This window comes from Pituophis catenifer, unplaced genomic scaffold (genome assembly GCF_029215685.1).
Source record: "Pituophis catenifer annectens isolate HBS135680 unplaced genomic scaffold, rPitCat1.0.hap2 SCAF_1, whole genome shotgun sequence".
Taxonomy (NCBI): domain Eukaryota; kingdom Metazoa; phylum Chordata; class Lepidosauria; order Squamata; family Colubridae; genus Pituophis; species Pituophis catenifer.
This window is the reverse complement of record NW_027256881.1, coordinates 206830357-206853936: the sequence shown is the minus strand read 5'-3', so window position 1 is coordinate 206853936 and position 23580 is coordinate 206830357. Positions and strand designations below refer to the sequence as shown.

Here is a 23580-nt window from a genome sequence, read left to right as displayed (position 1 = left end):
AATTTGGAAAACAATGAAGTAGTTTTAATTTAAATATATATTTTAACCTTAGACCACTTACAGTTGCATCAGTTTCTTTCTTGAACTTTTGATCACCTTGTCTGTCCAGCTGCATCAATTATCCCAAAAATCAAAAATGCTTTCTTACAAAGATTGCCCTTGATCTACCAGAAGATCTAAACTTGAAAGAGGGGAAAAAAATAGAATAGATGTCTTGCAGACCTTTATGTCAAGAAATCATTGGAATTTGACATCCCAAAGAGAAGGAGAGGAAATCTTGATGAGATAAGCCTTGTTAAGATTGTTGGTCTGTGTTGCCACTTTCTCAAAGTCTTTGTAGCTGCTGATTCAGATTCCATGTGAGAACAATGATATGTTCTTTAGTACAGTTCTATACGAAGAACACTTGAAAAAGGAGATGCTAGATTAACAGATTATGAAAAAAAATTCTTCCAGCAGATACTCCTTAGTCTTGAGGGATTAAAAAAAGTATGGGAGAATTTGCTGCACCCAAGCACCTCACTTAAGTTGCTTCTCAAGTGCCTATCTGATTCCAGTATTTTCTAGGCAGGCAAGGAATAGCCTTGCTGCATGATGCAGAGAATTATATATTACAGTATGTCACAGAAGTGAGTACACCCGCTCACATTTTGTAAATATTTAAGTATATCTTTTCATGTGACAACACTGAAGAAATGACACTTGGCTACAATGTAAAGTAGTGAGTATATAGTTTGAATAACAGTGTAAATGTGCTGTCCCCTCAAAATAATGCAACACACAGCCATTACTGTATAAACTGCTGGCAACAAAAGTGAGTACACCCCTAAATGATAATGTCCAAATGGGGCCCAAGAAGCCATTTTCCCTCCATGGTGTCATGTGACGCATTAGTGTTACAAGGTCTCAGGTGTGAAGGGGGAGCAGGTGTGTTAAATTTAGTGTTATCACTCTCACTCATACTGGTCACTGGAAGTTCAACATGGCACCTCATGGCAATGAACTCTCTGAGGATCTGAAAAAACAAATTGTTGCTCTACATAAAGATGGCCTAGGCCAGTGATGGTTAGCGTTCACATGTGTGTGCGAATGCACGCACATGTGCCTGAACCCCCAAAATGCAATGCGAGTGACCCCCATGCATGTGCCCCATCCTCTGTGCCCTATTTTGGCTTCCAGGTTAGTGCAGGAGGCTTTCCAGGTCCAAAACGGGGCGCAGGGGGGCTGCATGAGCCTTCTGCACCAACCTTCCCCCCCTGCGCCTGCATCCACCCTTGGCACATGCACGGCAGAGTCCTGAAGACCAGTGGCTGGTGGGAGGCGCCGCACATGCGCAGTGGAGCTGGACTGGGGCAATGGCTGGCGTGCCTGCAGAGAGGGCTCTGTGTACCACCTTTTTTTTTTTCTTTAATTTATATGCCGCCCTTCTCAGGGCGGCTTACAATGCGTTAAGCAATAGCCTTCATACTTTTGTATATTTTATACAAAGTCAGCTTATTGCCCCCACAATCTGGATCCTCATTTCACCTACCTTTGAAAGGATGGAAGGCTGAGTCAACCTTGAGTCTGGTGAGATTTGAACTTGCAGTAATTGCAAGCAGCAGATGTTAATAACAGTGCTTCAGTCCACTGTACTACAGGCTCTTGCATGTAGTACAGTGTAGTACACGCATGCCATAGGTTCGCCATCACTGGCCTAGGCTATAAGAAGATTGCCAAGACCCTGAAACTGAGCCACAGCACGGTGGCTGTGTGTTGCGTTATTTTGAGGGGACAGCACATTTACACTGTTATACAAGCTGTATACTCACTACTTTACATTGTAGCCAAGTGTCATTTCTTCAGTGTTGTCACATGAAAAAATATACTTAAATATTTACGAAATGTGAGGAGGTGTAGTCACGTCTGTGACATACTATGTATTGTATTGTATTGTATTGTATTGTATTGTATTGTATTGTACTGTACTGTACTGTACTGTACTGTACTGTACTGTATTATATAATAATATAATAATTTTTTTGCTGTTCTGTTAAGGTTTTCTTTTCTTTCTAAAAGAGGAATACAGCAACGGTAAAACAAATTCTGATTTTCTGGTAAAGTGCTGTAACTTTTCTGTATGGATCATATATACAATTCCGCTCTGGAGTTGTAGAAATATCTGAAGGGAGGCGCAGAGTTCAAATGGTTAATCTGTGGCAGGTACACAAAAAAAATGGTTTGAACAAAAAAGGAACTGCAGTATCAATTGTGATTGCAATCTCTTTAGAGTTTCCTTACATTCCTTGATAATTTGGACAGTCAATGTATGTGTACCTGACATGATCGGTCAACTAAATATATGGAGATGTAAACTGGGGTGTTGGCTGATAAAGGAAAACAAAATCCTACCGTTACTGATAGTTTAATTTTAATTTTTGAGTAAGAGCTTGATTCTATCACAGAAGATCTGAAAGGACAACAGGATGATAGGGAAACAGAAATATCCTCCTTAATTCCTCTTGGGAATTAGGTAAAATTAATTCCTCTTGGGATACTTGCATGTACACACCAGGATTTCCATTATGAATGAATTTCTTCCTATAAGGACACCCATGAGAGTATTCATGCAATCAAGGTAGAAAAGTAAATGTTGATAACATCTAGCATTGCTTTGAACTTCCTGCGGACTTACTGAAACCAAAGCTCGTCCAGTTAAATCAGTGTAACTTGTCTAGACAGAGGTTTTCCTTTCTGAAGAAAACAGAATGGCTGAAGCTTTTCTTCTCCACAGCAATCAAAGATTTCCCTTGATTGTTATTTTTAGCCGGAAGCACTTTGTTTCATCCAAATTCTGAGAAATTTGCTATCAATAGATGAAGAATTGGACAGTTGTTTGATAAGGTCTGGAAGTAAAATCTCATTAGCTCTGTAGCTGCTGTGTTAAATCTTTTAAGGGGATTTCATGTTGGTGTGGTAATTAAATACTGAGCTACCAGGGATCTGTGAGTTCTAGTCCTGCCATAGACATGAAGCCAACTGCGTGACCTGGGGCCAGTCACTTTCTCTTAGCCCCAGGAAGCAGACAGTGGCAAATCATTTCTGAAAAACCTTGTTAAGAATACCGCAGGTTCCAGTCTAGGCAGTTGCCAGGAGTCAAAGACAGGCATGCATGCGTGTTCCCTCCCTCCCTCTCTCTCTCCCTCCCTCTCTCTCTCTCTCTCTCTCTCTTTCTACTGTGTTGGGTAGAGTTAAAAAATGTGCCGATTTAATTCCACAGTTGTTCCAGAATAGCTTATCAGGGCTATTGCAGCAGTAACATACTATGCTTTGTCTACATTTCTGTTATTGAACATATTCATTTGTCAAATAGGAGCTGGATCAGAGTATTGCAATGTGGGGGGGTTTCTGTTTGAAGTTCCAGCAAGCCCACATCATATTCCATCTCTTTCTCTCAAAGTAATTGATTCTGTACCCGCGATGTATATGTAATGGACTTCTTAAGATCCAGGAAAGGGGACGGCAGTTTGCAAAATATTAAGGATCAGGACATCAGGGAAATCATCAGCATCTTCTCCATTGCTGCAGTCTGGAAGAGGATTGAGGAATCCCAGCCCACATAAACTTAACTGATAAATGGGTTGCAAAAGTATGCGTAAATGGTTTCTAAGATTCTGTAACAGAGTCCTGTTTTTCCTTTCAATTAAACTGGCTTATACGTCTCTGGGAGAATCTAACCTTTTGGGCTGTAAGAAGTTGCTAAAGGCTTGACAGCACAATCCATTTTACTGATCTGTTGGTTTCTAATTCTCTCTGGTCATTTTATCCTTTAAAGGTCTACTTCCTCCCCCACCTCTTTTTATAAATTGTATATCACAGTCATACGGATAGTCCTCAGCCTTAAAATAATTTGGAAAGGAAGTTTCATTCTTCTCTCTCTAAAAAAATGGAAGCTGGATAGAATTGTGAGATAGTCAGTATAGTGAAATACAGAATACACTTTGGTTGCCCTACCAGCTTGAGTAGTGGAAAATATGAACCAGTTAAAAATGGAGTCCAAAATAGAGAATTTCAGCAATGCGTTAGCAATGGTATAATGGTGATAGTTAAGCTCAGATAACAGATTCATTCAGAACAGCTTCTCCTGATTTGCTGTTACCTAGATATAGTTAATTTTCTAATGATCTCAAATGATCACTGATTATTTTTGTAGGCATTGAGGTCGAGCGACTGATAATTTAAGATCTCTCTACCAGCATATTCTCCTTGGCTGCTTTAATAAAACAAAATCAGCAAACAACAAAGAACTCTTGAGACTTGACTCTCCAAAATCTCCAAAATATTTGACTGTTATCATCAGGAATACAGTATTAAGAACTAAATTGTGCCAATAAGCATGTGCCAATCATTACTAAAATAAGGTTTTATCCATTTCTTTTAGTGCATTCCATTTCAGCTATGTGGAGGTGTGATTCCCTCTGCTGGTCTTACATTATGTACTTTGATCTCCCCTGTTTGATTAGTATGTTTAGAGCAGATAGGATTCCTGAAGAACACTGTCTGCAAGCATTTTCTTTCAGACAAAAGTTAGACAAGAGCTGGTAGGCTTGTGTGAAGGATAGAAGTGTCACCTTTAATCTTACTTATGACTCTAATATGTGTTTGCATGATGATGGCAAGGATAATATTGAGATCATGGAATGTACAGTGAGAATGAACTATTATAAATTGTTTGGCATGATTTCCCCAAAGCTGGGTATTTCTCAAATTCTGATTTTCAGATCAACTACTAATTCCAACTTTTCATGAAATGTAAGTTTGAAAGTCAGAATCCACAAGCAAAATTTTAAAAAATGCCCCGTAGCTTATGGATTCCAGATTCCAAAAAAAATGTAATAGAAGTGATGAGAACCATGAAGAATGATTAAAAACACGTATTTATTTTTTTATATCTTCTTTTGCAGCTGTTATGTCAAGAAGCCAAGAAGGACCAGGAGAGATGGGAAAAGCAGTTCTCATTCCCAAGGATGATCAGGAAAAAATGAAAGAGCTTTTTAAAATCAACCAATTTAATCTTATGGCTAGTGACATGATTGCATTCAACCGAAGTTTGCCTGATGTAAGATTAGAAGGGTGAGTTGATATATAGATCTTGGCACTTAAATGCTTTGTTTATATTTCCATATGTGGTTATACTGTACAGAAATCAATCCATTTGAGCTCACTGGGAATTCTGGGCAATCATGCTGTGAAATGCTACATAAGTGCCTTGAACTTCATAGTTGTGGTACTGGCATCCTTACCATGTATGAATCATGATATATAGATAGGTGGGTATCAAAGCCTGGTTTGAATCTTGTGCCACAAGAAACAAAGGAGTCCTGAATGAATCCTGAATCCAAGCACTAGATTGCCGGATAGAAATTGCTAATATGTCTGGGAAAAAAAGCAAGCATTAAGCATAGGAATGAAGTTGCTCAGAAAATGGATACACTGTATGCAGGTATAAAAGCTAGATAAACTCGGGAATATGTGTTGTTTATAGAATCGTGGCAGACAGGCTGTCTTATAGGAGATAAGGAAACCTGTAGGGAAATTATTGATGGAAATGAATGTAAATATTTCATATGGATTCAGAGTGCAGTGCAGGTATACAGAACTGAAAATGGTAATGAGAATGTGTGTTGATTATCTAAACTGATGGGGGGACAGGGGGAGACAGGTTCTTGTTGGTATGCTCTGTACTTTGTGCTTCACTGGCACAATGATAGAATGCAGATAATTACCTAGACTCTGTTGAATATTTGGAAGAGAAAATAGCCATAGGCGAACAATACCTCTAAAATTAACCAACCTGTCAGTGTTTTACTATATATTTGAAGGATGTCTATGGAGATTCTCAGTCATCCAGGTCATGGTTGTCCCAAAGGTGCTTTTTCAAGAGGCAACTGAAGAAGCTTCTTGGATGAGAAGCAAAACATCTTCAAAGGAAACCCAGAAAGTCCAGTTGCCTCTTGAAAAAGCACCTTTGGGATATTTGAAGGATGCTTTGTGAAAAATGATTTAAATGCCTTCAGTTTTGAAGTCTTTTCCTGCTCCAGCCTCTGTGGTTGACATAATGGCCTTGCCTCTGCTGATGCTTTTCACTTACAATTGGCCACTACTAAAAAAGCTGCAAGTTTCCATGCTTTTGATATTAAGAAATACTCCTCCTGCGGCTTTTACAATGGTGGGATCTCTGCATTTGCACTGTAACTGTTCTAAATACAGAAATTCATTACTGAAACATTACTGAACATAAATGTTTATAGAATAAGGAGATAGTTATGCTGAACAGCAGAGATACTAAAAATATATTTGAACAATATAATGTGAAATCCAAGACCAGTTTATGTAAAGTGATGAGTCCATGTGTATCAGTATTGTCAAGCAAAGCAATAACACTCTTTGTTCATACTGATAGTCTTACATAAGATCAAAGTACTTGATCATATTCATAGCTCTTGAGCTCTGTAAACAGCTAACAGACAAATAAAGAAAAATACAGAGTCCTCAGTTACAGTCATTCCTTTTCTAAACAGCTTTTAAACAGCTTTTTCTAAACAGGGGATGCGGTGGCTCAGTGGCTAAGATGCTGAGCTTGTTGATCGAAAGGTCGGCAGTTCGGTAGTTCAACTCCGTAGTGCCGCATAACGGAGTGAGCTCCCGTTACTTGCCCCAGCTTCTGCCAACCTAGCAGTTCAAAAGCATGTAAAACTGCAAGTAGAAAAACAGGGACCACCTTTGGTGGGAAGGTAACAGTGCTCCATGTGCCTTTGGCATTTAGTCATGCCGGCCACATGACCATGGAGACATTTTCGGACAGTGCTGGCTCTTCGGCTTAGAAACACTGCCCCCTAGAGTCTGGAATGACTAGCACGTATGTGCAAGGGGAACTTTTACCTTTACCTTAAACAGCTTTACTCTGGGGCAGGAGTGAAATGCTCCCAGATCGCCCGGTCCTGTAGTGATCTTGGCCGTTGGTTCGGTGATCCACTAGTGATGGTGGAGTAAAGCTCCGCCTACCTCCCTGGGTGTCATTACTTCCTGGTTTTAACCAGGAAGTAATGTGTTTTTTACCTTCTACGCATGCACAGGTTTTGCGCAGAAGGTCTGTGCGTGCAGGTGACGTGCGCGGAGCGCATGCACTTCCAAACCGGTAAGGAAGGTAAGTAGATTTCACTCCTGCCCTGGGGTAACCAACTGATGGTATTTTGCTTGTGTACAGTAGCCGTTGTTTTTTACATTTTAGTAGTAACATAATAAAAAACAGGATTTAAAGAATGAAAGATAAAAATGTGTGATGATTACCTTTCATATTATCCCAGATGCTTTGTGGCAGAAAGGTGATATCCTGGTTTTTGTTCATGTTATATTTCCTTTTTCAATCCATGTTTTGATGTTTCCAAAACTAGGTATTGGGATATTGTTCAGTAGGTAGAGATGGATTTGCCAGATGGAAGCTTTTTCTGGATCTGAAATGTCTTCGCCCAAAAAGTGGTTGAAGCTTCTGAGAAGCATTCTTGTGAAACTCTTTCAGCAGTGGTGGTTTTTTTGTATATGGGAATTTTTTTTTTTTTATGCTTCAGGTTTCTCTTTTTTTTAAAACTTAAAATTACAATTAAAAAAACAAAGTAATGCAAACTAAAAAGAAAAAATAGAAAATGCAGAAAAGAAAAAAATAGAAACAAAAATAGAAAAGAAGCTAAAAAATAAGAATATAATAAAGAAAAACAAAGAAGTATATAGAGATCACTTTCTCCTTCATTACATGTCCAAACAATTTTAGAAACTTGCTACCTTCTCTTAAAATATATATATAAAAGATCTCTTCTTCCCATGTCCCCTTATCTGTAAACAAATCATATCCTAGAATTTGAGTTCTTTTCATTTTGTTCTTGACTCTTCTCAGTAAATTCTTTAAAGCTTTGACAAGTCTCTTTTGTAAATCCAATATAGAAAGTTATTCAAGTCACTCTTTTGGTTTATTATTTTCTATATTCCTTTTGATTATTGGACATCAGCCAATTTCATTTATATGTCCAGTGTGATATGTTTTTCTATATCATTGTAGCTTGTCATTTTTAAATCCACTTTCAGATCAATCTCACTTTTATCCAGTAAAACCTGTTCCTCTTTCATAACACCTTTTAAACAGTCTGTCTATAGAATCAGACACTATTAAAATTAACTTCTGTGTCCATTGTTCAAAAATATCCTTCAATATGTCCAATGTTAAAATAGTATGCTCCATTCTGTGTTAGTAAGTTCAGTTTAAGTGTTCTCGAATTGTACCGTGTTTTCCCGAAAATAAGACCCTGTTTTATATTTTTTTGAACCCTGAAATAAGCGCTTGGCCTTATTGCCATGTGCTCAAAAGCCCGATTGGGCTTATTATCAGGGGATGTCTTATTTTGGGGAAAACGGTAATTATTTTATTTGTAATTGTTTTAATTGTAATTCTGTTTTAATTCTGTTCCTGAATTGTAATTCCAACTCTGTTATTCATTTAATAGTAATAGAAAGAAAAGCATTTTTTCATGGAAAGGATTAGTCCATTTGTAACTTTCCAAAAGTTCTAAACACCCCTTTTTCAAAATAATTTTATAAGTCATTAAAACTTGTATTTAAAACTTCTTTCACTAAGGATTGAAGGAAACTAACCTGGTCCTGCAAAATTTATCTCCCATATTCAAAGGTTCCTTAATAGCTGAAAAGCAGTTAACAAGCAATTTCTGAAAGCAGTTGCAAAACAATTGTGTCCTTTTGAAGATGCCAACTACGCTTGAGCAGAAAGATTGTCATCCAGAGCTCTAAACTTCTAAACTTGCTGCAGACTGCTATTTTGTGGTCTCTTCATAAGGAACAACTGTCTAGAGCAGAGGTCTCCAACCTTGGCAGCTTCTAGACTTGTGGACTTCAACTCCCAGAAGCTGGCTGAGGAATTCTGGGAGTTGAAGTCCACAGTCTTAAAAGTTGCCAAGGTTGGAGACCCCTGGTCTGGAGCCCTTGTGGACTATCTCAGTTCCTCTCCTTGTCCAGTTCTTCATTCTGCTTCAGTCATCAAGGTCATTAAAATCCAAGCCTTCCTCAGTTCACCATTTCTTTCCCCAAAGTCCCCAGAAATTTCTTTCTTTTTCAGTTTTTCTGTTTTTTAAACTGTACGCCACCAGAGTGGTTCTGAAGACAGCCGGCTTCTAATATTAATGTAATTTATTTGGTTTTATCTTAGTGTGATATATGAATTTAGGCAATACAATTGCAAATCTTGATTTATGGCTTAATATTATATATGAAGCAGGCCACTATCATAATACGGTGATTTGACTACCAAATTATGATTAAAATAAACTATGAAAAGTGAAGCCAACCACTGCAAACAGATAAATAGTAAACTGTATAGCATTAAACATATTAGCACCATCTGATTATGTATTTGAAGCTTTTTATCCCATCTTTCAGATGTTTAGGTGTTTTTGTCTCCAAAAGTTAGCCTTTTAAATAAAGATTAAACGTTGTAATAAAAGTTATACAGTCCTTAATACAAGGTTTTTAAAGACCTGTGTTTGGAAAGAAGAGATTTCCATTTAATCCACCCAGAGCTTGACCTGAGTGGGTAGTTACTGTATATAAATGTAATAAATAAATAAATCCCTTTCTTTTAATAGAAATTCTCCTTAAGTGCTGTAGAAAACACACAATGCAGTATATATGAAATAAATATAAAATGAGATTAAATGAGAAGGGAAGGGACTGTTGAGAAACAGACTAACTGAATGTGTAACAGAATAAGATTACCCGAATTTTAAAGTTTAAAATGGCTAATTGGGCTTCTCGAGGCTCTGTATATAAAATTCCACAATGTGCATGTTATTATTCCATTGTATCATGCAAATGTTGGGTGAATCTACATTCTTCCACCATAAATCGAGAGATCAGTTGAGACTCTGTTTACTCAAATGGTCAGAAGATTATGAGAAATGAGCCAAGAAGTCACAAAACAATAAAACGGGTTCCTTGCTTAGTATCTGGTGTCTTGTCTTCTTACACAGTGACAGGTTCAAGGGCAGAAATACAGGCTTTGTCTTCTCTAGGAAAGATCTCTGATGCTATGTAAATAAACATTCACTTAATTATAAAGTATATGAAAAGAGCTGTTGTATTTCCAAAGGGCAACTAAACATCAAGTGTGTGTCAGTTCTGGATAAAACAAAGCAAACAACAAATAAAGGCACTTGCTATCAAGTTCACAGTGCCATGCCACTGTTTTTTTCTTTTTCTTTCCAGTAATGTGCTATCTGGCAAAGTATTGGTTTCAATCCCTATTCCATGCCATGGCATTCTCATTAAAGGAAATTCTTCTATTGCTAACTTACCTAGGGACAAATTATGAACCAATCAGCCAGAGGTGGTATTCAGCAGGTTCTGACTAGTTCTGGAGAACCGATAGCGGAAATTTTGAGTAGTTCGGAGAACTGGTAAGTACCACCTCTGACTGGCCCCACCCCCATCTATTCTCTGCCTCCCGAGTCCCAGCTGATTGGGAGGATATGGGAATTTTGCAGTATCCTTCCCCTGCCACACCCACCAAGCCACACACACACACACACCCCACCAAGCCACACCCACAGAACTGGTAGTAAAAAATTTTGAATCCCACCACTGCAACCAGCCCTTAATATTGCCAACGGAACTTTCATTTCCTCTTCTTCATTTGCAAGCTAGGAATAATTAACTATCTTATTCAGATAGTCCTCGACTTACAACAGTTCATTTAGTGTTGTTTAGTGTTCGAACTTCGACTGTTCAAAGTTACAATGGCACTGAGAAAAGTGATTTATGACCATTTTTCACAGTTATGACCATTGCAGCATTTCCATGGCCACACGATTTACATTTGGATGCTTGACAACTGACTCATATTTATGACGGTTGCAGTGTCCCAGGATCACGTGATCCCCCTTTTGTGACCTGACAAGCAAAGTCAATGGGGAAGCCAGATTCACTTAACAGCTGTGCTTCTAGTTTAACAATTGCAGTGATACACTTAAGAACTGTGGCAAGGAAATTTGTAAAATTGGGCAAAACTCACTTAACAAATTTCTCACTTAGCAACATAAATACTGGTCTCAATTGTGATCGTAAGTCGAGGGCTACCTGTATACATTTCAGAAGCACCATTTAAAATTATAATGATTATTTCCAGCCTAGGATTGTGACAACCAGGAACCAGGCCATAGGCCATACCAATAAAGTGTTTGAAGATGTTGCATAAGGTAGGAATCATTTAAGTTTTTCCCCTCCAAAATTAGACCTTAAAAAAAGTTAATGGCTGTAATAAAAGTCATGCAATCCTTATTACAGGGCTTTTAAAGAACTGCATTTGAAAAGGAGACACTTCCATTATTTCCTCCCCGCCCTCTTTTTAAATCCTCCCTGTGTGTTGGGAGAAAGTTGTCAGTGCACCTCATTGGCAGCAGAGTCTACCTTGTGAAATGAGTGTAACTCTGTTTTCTGACTTAATGGTGCAAGGCTGTTCAACCATGAAATTGCTTTCTTTATGTAGTTTAGCTTCTGTTTGCATGGAGAGCCACAGCTAAGAAAACTTAAGAGCAAGAGTGAAGGCAGCAACTTCAAGAGCCAGTTGACATTAGGGAAAATTGGGGCACCAGAATGACTCATTAACCTAATCAGTCAGTCATATCTAAAAGGCAAGGCTGTTTGTTTTACAGCATTTCTCAACTGCCTCTGGTAAACTGCAAAAATAGTCACATGACAACAATTTACAACATTAATACTTAAAATAATCCAAATAATTGAAAAATATAATATGCTGTCATAACATTCCTATGTGTAGTAGTTCTATGCATAATTGATTCTTTATGGGGCATACACAATATGCTCCATAAAGAGCCAGTTTGGTCTAGTGGGGTAAGGCACCTGGCTATAAACCAGGAGATGGTGAGTTCTAGTCCTGCTTTAGATATGAAAAGCAGGTCATTCTCTCCCAGCCCAATTCACCTCACAGTTTAGTTATTGTGGGGAAAATAGGAGGAGGAAGGAGGGCTACAGTCAGGTCCAGAAATATTGGGACATCGACACAATTCTAACATCTTTGGCTCTATACACCACCACAATGGAGTTGGAATGAAACAAACACAATGTGCATTAACTGCAGACTGTCAGCTTTAATTTGAGGGTATGTACATCCAACTCAGGTGAACGGTGTAGGATTTACAGCAGTTTGTATATGTGCCTCCCACTTGTTAAGGGACCAAAAGTAATGGGACAATTGGCTTCTCAGCTGTTCCATGGCCAGGTGTGTGATATTCCCTCATTACCCCAATTACAATGTGCAGATAAAAGGCCCAGAGTTCATTTCAAGTGTGCTATTTGCATTTGGAATCTGTTGCTGTCAACTCTCAAGATGAGATCCAAAGAGCTGTCACTATCAGTGAAGCAAGCCATCATTAGGCTGAAGAAACAAAACAAACCCATCAGAGAGATAGCAAGAACATTAGGCGTGGCCAAAACAACTGTTTGAAACATTCTCAAAAAGAAGGAATGCACCGGTGAGCTCAGCAACACCAAAAGACCTGGGAGACCACGGAAAACAAGTGTGGTGGATGACCGAAGAATTCTTTCCCTGGTGAAGAAAACACCCTTCACAACAGTTGGCCAGATCAAGAACACTCTCCAGGAGGTAGGTGTATGTGTGTCGAAGTCAACAATCAAGAAAAGACTTCACCAGAGTGAATACAGAGGGTTCACCACAAGATGTAAACCATTGGTGAGCCTCAAAAACAGGAAGGCCAGATTAGAGTTTGCCAAACAACATCTAACAAAGCCTTCCCAGTTCTGGAACAAGAGCCTATGGACAGATGAGACCAAGATCAACTTGTACCAGAGTGATGGGAAGAGAAGAGTATGGAGAAGGAAAGGAATTGCTCATGATCCTAAGCATACCACCTCATCAGTGAAGCATGGTGGTGGTAGTGTCATGGCGTGGGCATGTATGGCTGCCAATGGAACTGGTTCTCTTGTATTTATTGATGATGTGACTGCTGACAAAAGCAGCAGGATGAATTCTGAAGTGTTTTGGGCAATATTATCTGCTCACATTCAGCCAAATGCTGCAGAACTCATTGGACGGCGCTTCACAGTGCAGATGGACAATTTTTTTAAAAAAATTTTTTTTTGATTTATATGCCGCCCTTCTCCGGAGACTCAGGGCGGCTTACAATGTGCTCAGCAATGACCCAAAGCATACTGCAAAAGCAACCAAAGAGATTTTGAAGGGACAGAAGTGGAATGTTATGCAATAGCCAAGTCAATCACCTGACCTGAATCCTATTGAGCATGCATTTCACTTGCTGAAGACAAAACTGAAGGGAAAATGCCCCAAGAACAAGCAGGAACTGAAGACAGTTGCAGTAGAGGCCTGGCAGAGCATCACCAGGGATGAAACCCAGTGTCTGGTGATGTCTATGCGTTCCAGACTTCAGGCTGTGATTGACTGCAAAGGATTTGCAACCAAATATTAAGAAGGGAAAGTCTGATTTATGATTATTATTCTGTCCCATTACTTTTGGTCCCTTAACAAGTGGGAGGCACATATGCAAACTTCTGTAAGTCCTATACCGTTCACCTGAGTTGGATGTACATACCCTCAAATTAAAGCTGACAGTCTGCAGTTAACGCACATTGTGTTTGTTTCATTCCAACTCCATTGTGGTGGTATATAGAGCCAAAGATGTTAGAATTGTATCAATGTCCCAATATTTCTGGACCTGACTGTATGTATGTTCGCCACCTTGAGTTACTTATAAAATAAAGGGATAAAAATATAATTATAATGAGATCCTTCAATAGCTTTGGTTTCTCTTACTTTCATCTTGATTATCTGTTGTGAACTGACTAACATCTTCTTCTTACCTCGCCAATACATTCATAAGAAAATAAATTTTAACTCTCATCCTTCATCATAATATTTGTACATTGATCTTCTAACTGGGTGGGACAAAAATTAATATTTCGAGATGAGCACATTTAGAAATCTCTTCTATGAATTGTACAAGAAAGAAGGGGAAATTATAGTATCAGTTTGTACATGCCATAGGTAGAATAATAAGAACAAAAAACATTTCTACATCAAATAATTCTAGCAGAAGTCTGATCTACTCAGTTGCAGAAGGAAGAGTTGTTGGGGCATGTTAGAAAAAGTTGTGATTTTATAACAGAAGCTCTTCTCTCTAGCCTCCCTATTATATTTCAAAACTTTAGAAAGGTGTGATTAGTTACACATTTTCCACTACCTTGGAACTAGTGTCAGAACGAAAGTGGTGAATATGAATTTGCCTTTAACTAGAATAATTACACGAGGTGTAAGATATGTATCTTGGATATATATCAGTATATTACATAGTTCTCCCAGCTGAGCCGATGCATGCAATGCTACACTCAAGATAATAACTAGATTATAGATCCTAATTGCAGAGAACATCAGCATGTTTGGGGTAAAACTTGGCATTGGTACCCTTGTGGTTTGTTGACCAAAATGTGCTGTCCTTACCATTAGCAAGAAATGTTGTGTGTGATATAGGTATAGGTAAGATCAGCAACTTAGTCTATATCTTCTGTTAAAAGCATTATGTTAAAGTCTTGATTAACCAAAGCCTTAATGGGCAGCAGAGGTCAATATTTACTGGCCCATCTGTGTATAATACATTTGGAAAGGAGTCTGATACTGTGGAATGCAATTAATGAACACATTGGAGGAAGTGAAGATCAAAAGGGAAATGAATGCCAAAGAATTGGTTGTTGCGAAAGTAGAAATCCACAGGTTGCTGCAGAGACACCCTCAAGGCGAGGAGGAGGAGGAAGCAAATACCAAGAGCAACATTGATTGTTGTGATGCAAACCCCCACCCCTTTTGTACATGCATTGTAACATTGCTCAAATGTCCTAAAGAGGCAGAACATTGCAATATAATGCTTTTCAATCCTGGGTAGACACCTCTCAGCTGGTGACAGTTGCACATTATTCTCCAATCCGCTGGAAAATAATAGAATATAATAATAAAACAGCCAGAGGTGGCTTTGGGGAAAAAAATGTGTAAAATTCAGAATGAATGAAATACCCAAGGAAAATTATTCTGATAGATGATAGTTTGTTAGGTGTGCCTGAAAAGGTGTTTGGCAGAATTCTCACTGCAAGAATACCAGTGGTGAAATGAGCAAAATTTGGAAGTACAGTGCAATTATATGCTGGCACTTGAGTGTACAGACTAGAATTTAGCTTTCATTAGGTGATTGAGAAAGCTACGGATGTAAAAAAGAAAAATTTACTGTTCATTTGTTGATTTAAAGAAAGAATGTGATAAAGACAGCTAGTTCTCACTTAATGACCATTCATTCAGTGGCTGTTTAAAATTATGACAGCACTGCAATGGCAACAAATAATAGTTATGGCTGGTCCTTGAAGTTACTGGCCATTCTAGTGGCCCCATCATCATGTGGTCAAAATTTGGGATCTTGGCAACCCACTCATGTTTACAACTATATTCAGAATAAAATCATCCACAAGCCAAAAAAAAAAGTTAAATCAACATATATGATCAGAATTTAAAGTAAGTGATGGTTATCATTTAATTCAGTCCCCCCCCCATATACCCACATATACAAAAGAGTAATTTTGTTATGTTATTTCTTTATTATTTACTTTTTTCAAATACAAACAAAATAACATAATGATATGTTGGCACCTGCTGATCGTAAATGCGGTCTTACTGCATTTGTGAATTATTGTGAATAGATTCTTTCCAGAGTTGAGAGAATAAAACTCATACGTATAACTTGACAACATTAATTAGTAGACAGTAAATACCTACATTTTGTAATAAAAACATACAAACAGATATATAAGCAATCACTTTTCTTTTCATAGCTTAAAAATCTGATTTGTCACAGAATTATTGTTTTAATTCCTGCTTTGGTATTCTTGACAGAAATCCAATTTTAGGACGAAAATGAAATCAACACACCTGTTACCTGCTTTGTGAAATACAACCTTGAAGGTTATATTAAACCTATTAGTAAATTCTGAGACAGGAAACTGAGAATGGTAGAGAATGTTGCTATTTTACTAAATCCAGCTAACTTAATTTCTGAATATTAAAATAGATTTCTTTATGTTATTTCTAGGTCGAGCTCCCAATGAGTCAGTTTACAGATAAAAAACCTTACAAACAAAAGTAGAAAAGATACAAGACACAAAAAAAGAATAATGTCAGACCCATGATTATTATACCTATAGCCCATAAAAAAAATCTAATGTATTATTGGCTCACTGAATTGTCTCATTAGGTAGCCCTTTTCCTAATTTCCTTAAAAAAACATATAGGTAGACTTAATTCAGGACTGAAATGAAGTCTGCCATTATAATTCACAAGTTATGACAGTTGTTGAGGTGACCATGTGTTTCAGGGGTGGGGTCCTGGGGGTTCAGCAGGATTTGGGCGATCCTCTAGCCAAGGATCGCCGGGGTTCGGCAAACCCCCAAATGCCACCCCTGGCTGTCGATGCCAACCCCTCCCCTCCCAGGAGTCTCCATGCGGCCCTTCATCATTCCAGATAAGTGCAGCGGCCATGTGGAGGGCAAAAAATGGGCCTACAGGAAGTTCTAGAAGTCCGGAAATGAGCCTGTTTGTGGCCTCCGGACCGCAGGGGAAGCTGTTTTCGCACTCCTGGGGGGTTGGGAAAGCCTCCGGAGCCTGGGGAGGGCGAAAAACAGGCCTCCTGCAGTGGTGCAGGCAGCCGACTAGGCAACGCCCACCATGGCCCCGCCGACCCAGCAATGGGGCAGCGAACTCGTTGCTAAAGGATCTGAAGCCCACCCCTGATGTGTTTGCCTTACTTAATTAACCTCACTCGTGATTTCCTGATGTAATTATAAAGTCCCATGGTCGCCTCCACCCCCTGAGGCACCCCATGCTCTGGTTCCTTTCCCTTGGGGTCTCTGTAGGCCTTGGGCCTGCTTCCCACCCCACTATGTTATAGAGTCTCCTCCCCACCTTTTGTCACTAATCACTCTACCTTCTGTAGAGCTATCATGAGGAAGAGATTAGATAGATAATAGTGTCTTGGCTTTGATTCTCAGCAATATCCATTCTGTGTTGCTCAAAATAAAGACAGACAGACAGAACCATGATGACATCTTCTTCCAATTCAGGGAGCCATGAATGACTTTAACGGAAGGCATTTTTTAGTTCTTCAACGCCATCTCTCATTATAGGAAACATATTTTCTTTCATGTACAAATCATGGCTTCTATTTGGATGTATTATTAATTGCCTTTTAAGAGTATGATGGGATATTCATCATGATTTTTCACTTAACATCATGGAATTACATAACACATTCAAAACATTTTGATTATCCCAGCAATTTTCCAGGTTAAATACAAGACAGGGATCAGGAAAATGCTTCCTCCCTATTAAATACATCTTTTATTAATTAATTTTAAAGAATACATCTCTGTGAGATTAAGCAATCGTTCTTATTTTATGAAGAAGTATAGTTGGGATAACGTGCCAAGAATTTTCAAATTATCCATTTCTTCTTATTTCAGATATGGAAGGAATGATTAGCTTCTTAAAACATACAGTTTTAATCTGAAATAATCCTTCATCTCTTGCTTTGTTCGAACCCTGGCACAATAGCTTTTTGAGCTTTTAAGTAAATTAAATTCTTACATACAACAACTTCTAAAAAATTAATGCTGTATTTAGAGTTCGGAATCCCCAAGGAAAGCTTGATATTCAAAGCCACATTTGCAGCATGTCATTGTTATGAACAGTGACAGCTGAAGGTGTGAGTGAAATCTCTTTGTTCTTGAAAACTGCAAATCTATTTAAACTGCATAATAGAACACTAGAGAGCTATTTCCTTGACACATTTCCCCATCTATCATCTCCAAAATATAAAAATTGATTGGGTGCAGAAAATTTTGGTTTATATCAAAGGAAGCAGTGTTGACTCTTACTGACTGCCTGGACAAATCTCTGCAGTTTTCTTAGCTAGGATTTTTTTTGGAAGTGGGATTGCTTTGCCCCCTTCCTAGGGCTCTGAGAGAGTGACTAGTCCAAAGTCTATATAAAGCTGGCTTTATGCTTAAGAGGAGACTAGAACGCATAATATCCTAGTTTCCAGCCTCTTGCCTTAACCACAACACCAAACTGGCTACCCCTAAAATACTAATACAGGTAGTCCTTGACTTACAATAGTTCATTTCGTGACTGTTCAAAGTTACAATGGCATTGAAAAAACTGACTTATGGCCATTTTTCACACTTATAATCATTGCAGCATCCCCCATAGTCATGTGATTTACATTCAGATACTTCACAACCGACTCGCATTTAGGACAGTTGCAGTGTCCTGGGGTCATGTGACCGATCCCCTTTTGCAACCTTCTGACAAGCAAAGTCAATGGGGAAACCAGATTCACTTAACAACCGTGTTACTAATTTAACAGACCACAGTGGTTCACTTAACAAATGTTAAAGAAAAGTCATTCAATGGGACAAAACTCACTTAACAAATTTCTCACTTAGCAACATATATTTTGAGCTCAGTTGCGGTTGTAAGTTGAGGACTACTTGAGCTTAATACTGGTAGATCTTGCTTAACAATTGTCCTGTTTAGTGACCATTCAAAAAAATAACAGTGGTACTGAAAAAAGTAACTTCATGACCAATTCTCAAGATTCTTGCAACATCCTCATGTGATTTAGATTTGTGTGCTTTACACCTGGCAGGCATTTATGATTGCCTCATTGATTGTCATATGATTGTCATTTGTGTTCCCCACAGCTAGCTTTTGACAAGCAGAGGCAATAGAGAAGCCTGCAAAATGTGGTGTCTTGCTTAACAACTGCTGGTGATTGGCATAATTACCATTGGGGAAGCGAGGTCAAAAGCCTGTCACAGTCACACAATATCTCTATCAATTGCACTGCTTAGTGATTGGGTTGATGCTCCCAATTCTGGTCAGTAAGCAGTGACTACCCACAAAATTATTATTGCTAATAGTAATATGATACTAGTAAATGTTAATAGTTGCAATTTAAACAACTTAAGGAATATCCATTATTTTAAAATATAATTATTAAAATATTCTGTTGTAAAGGATTTCTTTTTTAAAGTCTTGTCTTGGGTGTCTGCTTTAAAAAAGATTGATACATACTTTACTTTCATCATATACTGGTCGTGTTCTTTTCAGCAACCGACCTGCAGCTTCATATTCACTTAAAATATTCTAGATTCAGGCCTTAATTTTTCCTTTAGCTATTTCTCACTGTCCTACTAAAGAGCAAATATATGGCTTTTCTACTCTCTGCTCTGCATACAGCTGCCCTGCGCTCCTTCCTCTCAATTCTGCTCAGGCCATTTTTTTCTACCTTTTCAGTCAGAATCCTGCCAAACGCTTTCCAAGGCAAACTTAACAGATGAATCTCTCTATAGTTGCACTCACTCTTACTACAATTCCTTTAGGATGGATGAATGACATTCTTCCAGTCATCAGGCACAGATGTAGTTCATGCACCCATAACAATCACAGCATGAGAAAAGTGTAGCCCTATCTTAATGTTTCTGCAGTTATACCATCTGCCACATTTCAAATTCTCATACTGTTTATGATTTCGTTGTAATAATTTGACATTGGATATTAATATCTATAGCATTTTTTCCAGTTCTACTCTTCAACATATCATAATCTCTAAAATAATCCTTCCAGCAGTCTTTCAAATCAGTTTCATGCAAAGTTGCTTTGTTTTGAATTTCATTCATCTGCTGGAGCACCTTTATATATCTTTTTACCCACTTCTGAAGCATTTTATTTCAATCAAAATCACTCTGCAGTTTCTCTCTCTCATCTAATCATGGCTAACACTTGTACTTTTATGCATTTATCTTTCCTATTCCCTCCCTCCCTCCCTCCCTCCCTCCCTCCCTCCCTCCCTCCCTCCCTCCCTCCCTCCCTCCCTCTCTCTCTTTCTTTCTTTCTTTCTTTCTTTCTTTCTTTCTTTCTTTCTTTCTTTCTTTCTTTCTTTCTTTCTTTCTTTCTTTCTTTCTTTCTTTCTTTCTTTCTGCAATAATCATTCTGTCCAGTTGTCCAGTGGAGTTGTGCTGATTATGATTGGTTGCATAGACATTTTTATATGAGATTAAGATTGTGACCACACTGCAGTAATCAAATATTCAACTATCATAACAGAACCCCAAAGCAGAAAAGAACCTGTGGGGAAAAAAAAATCCTCTACAGACAAGCTAAAGCCTACAGCAATAGCCCCGAATTCCAAAAGTAGGAATAAGCTATCTATGTAATAAGTTCTATGCAACTTCATCAAAGAGTGTCTGTCCATCCAATCAATCACATCACAGCCAGCACAACCCAGATAAGTCTATCATAACTCAAAACATTTCTCCTTTTTACTACAACACTGCTACAGCATCGTAGTCTATAAATGAGGGGGCCTTGTTTTCTTGATGATGATGCCTAGTTCATTGGATAATGAAACATCTGCAAGAAAACAACCAAGCTCAGAGAGCACCAAGGACTCTTCATTTCAATACTGAGCTACAAATATTATCCTTTATCCAGCCCATAAATCCACAAAATCTATCCAAAGTAATTTAAGGAAATAGTAGTAGCCAAATAAGACAAAGCAGGAATCATTTATAATATACAATCACAGACTAAAAACCACTGGGTTGAGCAGAGTGGAAGATTGACATACTGCAGCCATGAACATAAACATCAATTAAATCAATGATGAAAACCTAATTTCACAATGCACCAATTAGTTCAAACACAATTTCAATTGGGAAACAGTAAATATTTTAGATCAAGGCAGATCCCCAAATGCAAGAGAATTCTTAGAGGCTTAGCACTCTGTCAAATCAGCCATTAATTACTATATTGAGAAAAGCTTCCTCTATAAACCATTCAGCCAGATTCACCCCCCCCTAAGCACATCCTTCCTCATCGCATCCTTCTGAATATTGTTCCTTGTGTTTGGTTTTGGATCCGGCTTATCTGGCTGTTAAGAAGGATGTGATGAGGAAGGACGTGCTTAGGAGGCTGAAAGTTTATAACCAATCAATGCTGGAAAGACAAATTGCCACATAGAAATACCCAGCTCCACTCCCCTGGGCACTGGTAATGTTACCTCACCTGGCAATGAAAGGTCAGCAAGAAGAGAAGCAAGCACCAAGATCCCAACAATTCAACCATGAGCATATATGCTCCATGATTGTAAGCACATAATTGTTTTCCTCTACACTCATCAGATTCGACATGCTATATATATATACTACTTATATCCAATTTGCATTCATTCCACTCTGCAATTCTGCTTTCACTCTCATTTCTTTAACTCCTTTCCTTTTGTTTCATGTTCATTTCCCCCCACCCTCCTGAAGTTCTACTCTTGTCACTGCCCAAATGTGATTTTGTTGCATGTTCATGGTATCAGTCCGTAATTGTATCAGTCAGTAATTCCCTTAGAATTCTTTACAGGCCAAGTGTGATTGGACACACAAGGAAGTTGTCTTCGGTGCATAAGTTCTCAGTGTACATAAAAGCTATAAGTGATAAATCATGATCATAGTCATCATAAAAATACATTCACCATAAATTGTAAGATACAACACGTAAGATAGTCATAGGATACTAAAGAAGCAATCAACATAAATCATACTAGGAAACTAGATAAAACAATATAAATCATAATGATAAAGCAACAAGTTATAGTCAAAAGTAGAAAAGGAGATAGGTAATAGGAAAGATGAGAAGAATAATAGTAATATAGTCTTACTAAATAGTTTGACAGTGTTGTGGGGATTAGTTGTTTAGCAGAGTGATGGCATAGGGGAAAAACTGCCCTTCTGTCTAGTTGTTCTGGTGTGCAGTGCCCTATAGCTTCGTTTTGAGGGTAGAAGTTGAAACAATTTATGTTCAGGATGTGAGGGGTCTGTAGATATTTTCACAGCCCTCTATTTGACTAGTGCAGTATACAGGTCCTCAATGGAAGGCAGGTTGGTAGCAATTGTTTTTTCTGCAATTCTAATTATCTATCGAAATCTATGCCCATCTTGTTTGGTTGCAGAGCCAAACCAGACAGTTATAGAGGTGCAGATGACAGACTCAATAATTCCTCTGTAGAACTGAATCAGCAGCTCCTTGGGCAGTCTGAGCTTTCTGAGTTGGAGCAGAAAGAACATTCTTTGTTGTGCTTTTTTGATAAGGATTTTTATGTTAGGTATCCATTTTAAGTCTTGAGATATTATAGAACCTAGAAACATGAAGGTCTCTACTGTTGATACTGTGTTGTCTAGTATTATAAGAGGTGATAGTATAGTAGTATATTCAGTCATAAACAATGATATTAATCACTTTGCACAAATATGACTAGACCAATGCATAAGCCATGCCTTTGAAACATGCAGCCTTTTTCTAAGAGATATTCAAACCGTTCTCATTTTTCTGTGGGATCCCAAATATTTCAGTCATTATTTTCTATACATTCTCATTTCCATTTCTAAAGAAAGGTAGAGTTGGCCTTGGGTGTCAGCCTTACCAGCAGATCAGACAGGAAATGCAACCAAACTAATTCTACTTCATTAAGAGAATCTTGCAAACCTGAAAGAACAGTTCTCCACTGTCTCTTTTGCAGCCTGAGAACTTAGGCAAGATTTCTCCCTGAGCCTCTTGCTCCATCCACTATACAGCTGTGAGCTGTGCATCCCTGTTATTGATCGTTCCCTTGGCAGCATCTTTTCCCTTGGTCTCTGAAAGTCATTCCCACATGCCATTACATTGGGCATAGGAAAAGAATGATCAACCCCTCCAGGTCAGCAAATAATGAACTTCCAGTGTATCGTGGTACAGCTAAGCCCTGTCTCCATGGCTCACTCATGCGATCAATAAACAAGGAATCCCAGGATGAAGGCGGCTCTTTGGCTTCCATCCATAGAGTCTACAATTCTCTGCTATGAGAAGAAAGGCAGCACTTTCCAGCTCTGTCTGACTTTTCCCTGCCAGATCTATCCATTGACCTTGGTGATCTGCCAAGCCCAACTTCAGGTGAGGGAGGGGGCAGTGATTTTGACAGCCAAGTGCTGTAAAGGAATTTACAACGGAGCTTGGGCTAAGGAAGGAGTGAGCAATGTCCTGTCCTATGCATTTTTGATGGAAATGCAATCTAACGTCTTTCTGAAACATAGTTAATAAATTGGAATGTTTGTGGGCATTATGTTCCTCCCATCTCTTATAGAGGATGCTGATTTGTTTCTTTTAGCTCATCCACGTAGCAGTTGCGATGTATTTGCCCACCTGTCTGAGAGACAGGTCAAATGTATAGTGATATTTAATCAGCCGGCCCCCACAGCATAACCTTTGCCATGCTTCAGCAGTAAGGATGATAGTGTTGCTGCCCACACACAGTTCAATATGTGGTAGGTGGCAATCAGATACACCTTGGAACTCTTTTTTAACCACCT

General features: G+C 38.5%; 1 protein-coding gene across 1 annotated transcript in view; it reads left to right on the top strand.

Moving 5' to 3' along the window:
- Window positions 1-23580, top strand: part of GALNT13 (polypeptide N-acetylgalactosaminyltransferase 13) — a 230818-nt gene that overhangs the window by 96733 nt on the left and 110505 nt on the right. The window contains exon 3 of the mRNA XM_070941942.1: window positions 4944-5112. Coding sequence (XP_070798043.1) covers window positions 4944-5112 — 169 coding nt within the window. The remainder of the gene's footprint in view (window positions 1-4943; window positions 5113-23580) is intronic.